The sequence below is a fragment of the Echinops telfairi genome, unplaced genomic scaffold (genome assembly GCF_000313985.2).
Source record: "Echinops telfairi isolate 266 unplaced genomic scaffold, ASM31398v2 ScPeMD7_2565;HRSCAF=3150, whole genome shotgun sequence".
Taxonomy (NCBI): Eukaryota; Metazoa; Chordata; class Mammalia; order Afrosoricida; family Tenrecidae; genus Echinops; species Echinops telfairi.
Window position 1 is genome coordinate 3,860,670 of NW_022106463.1, and position 2,752 is coordinate 3,863,421.

At 51.7% G+C, this 2,752-nt stretch overlaps 1 protein-coding gene across 1 annotated transcript in view; it reads right to left on the reverse strand.

The window, feature by feature from the left end:
• The window catches only part of LOC101650395 (mitochondrial intermediate peptidase), a 125,752-nt gene extending 123,207 nt beyond the window's left edge, over window positions 1-2,545 (reverse strand). Inside the window, exon 1 of the mRNA XM_030886615.2 lies at window positions 2,530-2,545. Coding sequence (XP_030742475.1) covers window positions 2,530-2,545 — 16 coding nt within the window. The remainder of the gene's footprint in view (window positions 1-2,529) is intronic.
• Window positions 2,546-2,752: the final 207 nt, after the last annotated feature.

A 2,752-nucleotide genomic window follows, 5' to 3' on the forward strand; every position in this document is an offset into this window, starting at 1 on the left:
GTCGTCCTCCGGGCGAGAGCGTCTCCGGCTGTCGGCACGGCATTCTCTGTGCTGTGGCGCCCCCGTGTGTTCGGAGTAAGAAATGACTGCTGTGCGAGCCTGATGCCCCTGTCGTACCCGGTTCGAATCCACCAGCCGCTCCCACGGCAGCCAAATGAGGCTGCCTGCTTTGATAAAGATTTACAGCCTCGGAAACCCTATTTAAGATTGTGATGAGTCAGATTAGACTCTATGGCAGTGAATTACTGTGGGACCTGACCTGACCTCTTGTCTGGGCAATCCAAGAGAGCAGTTAGTTCTGTGTTCTGAAACCCAAACCCACATTCACTTCCATGAGTGGATGCCCACTCATAGAGGATACTAAGTGAATGGAACGAGCCTGCCGAATCGACCTATTCTAATCCCCCTAGGTAGTTAGGGAAGGCAGCAGGATAATTCAGAAATGCCAGGTCCCACGTGATTTCTAGATAAAGCCTGTGGCCGGACTCAGGACCTCTCTCGCGTGGTCAGATGCAGGTTTCCATGATCCGACTCCAGTCTCAAAGGTGGTTCACTTTAACCATCTGAGTGAGACGGCATGTCAGGGTTATGGTCAAGTGAAATTAGGTCAATTAACTCACCGTGAACCTTCTTTGTCTAGGAAAAGTATAACCTTAGCACAAACACCAGCTGCAGTGTGAACGTGTTCGTTGTTAGGTGCCCTGTCCAGTCTGTTCTGCCAAGTGGCTGCCCGCACCGCCCCATAGGGTGCTCTAGGTCGTAATCTTTGTCATAGTCGACCGCCAGGCCTTTCTGCCACACTGCCCCAGGGTGGCATCAGACCACCGGTGCTTAACTGTTGGACCACCAAGGCTGCTTTTATAGAAAGGGAGCAAACCAAAAGCCAAGCCCTTGTGACGCCAGATCAACTGTGACGCAGAGCAACTCTATGGGGGACGGAGTAGAACCGCCCGGCGGGTTCCAAGGCTGCAAACCTTTATGAGAGCAGATGGCCACGTCTCTCCCACATGGAACGACTGTGGGCTCCAGCTGCCAACCTTGCAGGGGTCGCTCAAACCCCACCCCTCCAGCTAAGGCTGCTCCTGAGGGTGTCTTTTTAAAAAAAATCATTTATTGGGGGCTCGTACAACTCTTAACACAATCCATAGATCCATCTACTGTGTCAAGCACATTTGTACACTTGTTGCCATCATCATTTTCAAAACATTTTCTTTCTACTTGAGTCCTTGGTATCAGCTCCTCACTTTTCCCCTTGTCCTGGGTTTGTTAACACCCACTTCCTTTCCCCCACCTCCCTCTCTCCCATGTCCCCCTGGAACTGTCGGTCCCCTTGTTTTCTCCTCCAGATTGTTTATCCCACCTGACTTATCTAGATAGACCTGCAGAGATAGTAATATGCACAAAAACAAGACAGAGCAAACAAAGCAACAAAAGAAAAGAAAACAACAACAACAACAGAAAGGACAAAAAAAGAAGAAAAGCCTATAAATAGTTCAAGGTCTGTTTGTTGACCTTTAGGAGTGTTTTCCGGTCCAGTCTGATGGGATGGCATGCCCTGGCCCCAAAATTTATTTTTGGTATTCCCTGGGGACTTCATTGCTCTGCTCCCCTTGCTGTTCTGTTGCACGCCCTTAGTGTTTTGCCTCGGTGTAGTGGGGTCAGATCGGGTGCAATTCCCGCACTGTGTCCACTGTTGTCCCCTGTGGGGCTATGGGTCAGTGAGGGATGTTGTGTCCCATAGTTGGGCTGGCCCTATGGTCCTCTCTGTGCTTTGGCTGCTCTGAGCGGGAATATCATCCTCAGGGCTTGGTGGCCAGGATGTGCTCCACTCGCTCTTCCTCCCCCTTCATTTGCTCCTGTGTGCTCTGATCAGACATGTCCCTCTCCCTGAGCTGTAGCTTCAGGGCTGTCCTCTGAAGTGAATTCTTCTGCAGGGAGGGGGGACTATCCATGAAGTTGGGATTGGGGCCGGCCCCTCACACCTCTCTGTCAATTCCCTGCTTCATGCCGGTATGTTGCATTCATGTCTTGGAGCACCGGGTTGAGGTCTGGTCCCTCTTTCCCTGTGGAGATATAAACCCTGCCCTCCCCTTGGGTGGGTTAGTGCCCTGTTCTCCCACTACCCATGCCTTTTTCCCCCCTCCTTTTTAGTTGGCTACCATATGCATCCCTGGATTTGGTCTGGCCCCTGCCATACTACCTGGACCTCACCCTGCTCCTGAGGATTTCTGAAGCTGAATGTCTACAGAGACAGCCTCTTCTTTCTCTGACTAAGCAGCTGGTGGGCTTGAACCGACAATGACTTGTTGTTCGGCGAAGTTAATAGGCAGGCCGTGAAAGTGAGCAGCGGGTCTCATTCACGGTGTGAAAATTCAAGTGTGCCCAGAGGCACCTTGGAAGCAAAGAGTGCCGGTGGGGAAATGGATGCCCTGCTGAGAACAGAGCTTTGGCAAAGCCAGGGGAGCCCCTTCCGCTCTGACACAGGGGCCACGGCGTTCTCCCACAACACTCAATGAAGGCTGGTTTTACCCGGGCTATCGTTCATTGCGCATGCACAAGGGGATTTTTCCAGAAACTTCTTGAAGACAATTCCCCCAGGAAGTTGTGATTTCCTTCTCTCTTGGCTTTTACAGGGAGCCCTGGTGTGGTGGCGGTAACTCATGGGGCTGTGAACTGCGACGTTGGCAAATCACACCCACCAGCTGCTCAGTGGGAGAAATTACTCCCTCAAACAGCTACAGTCTCAGAAACT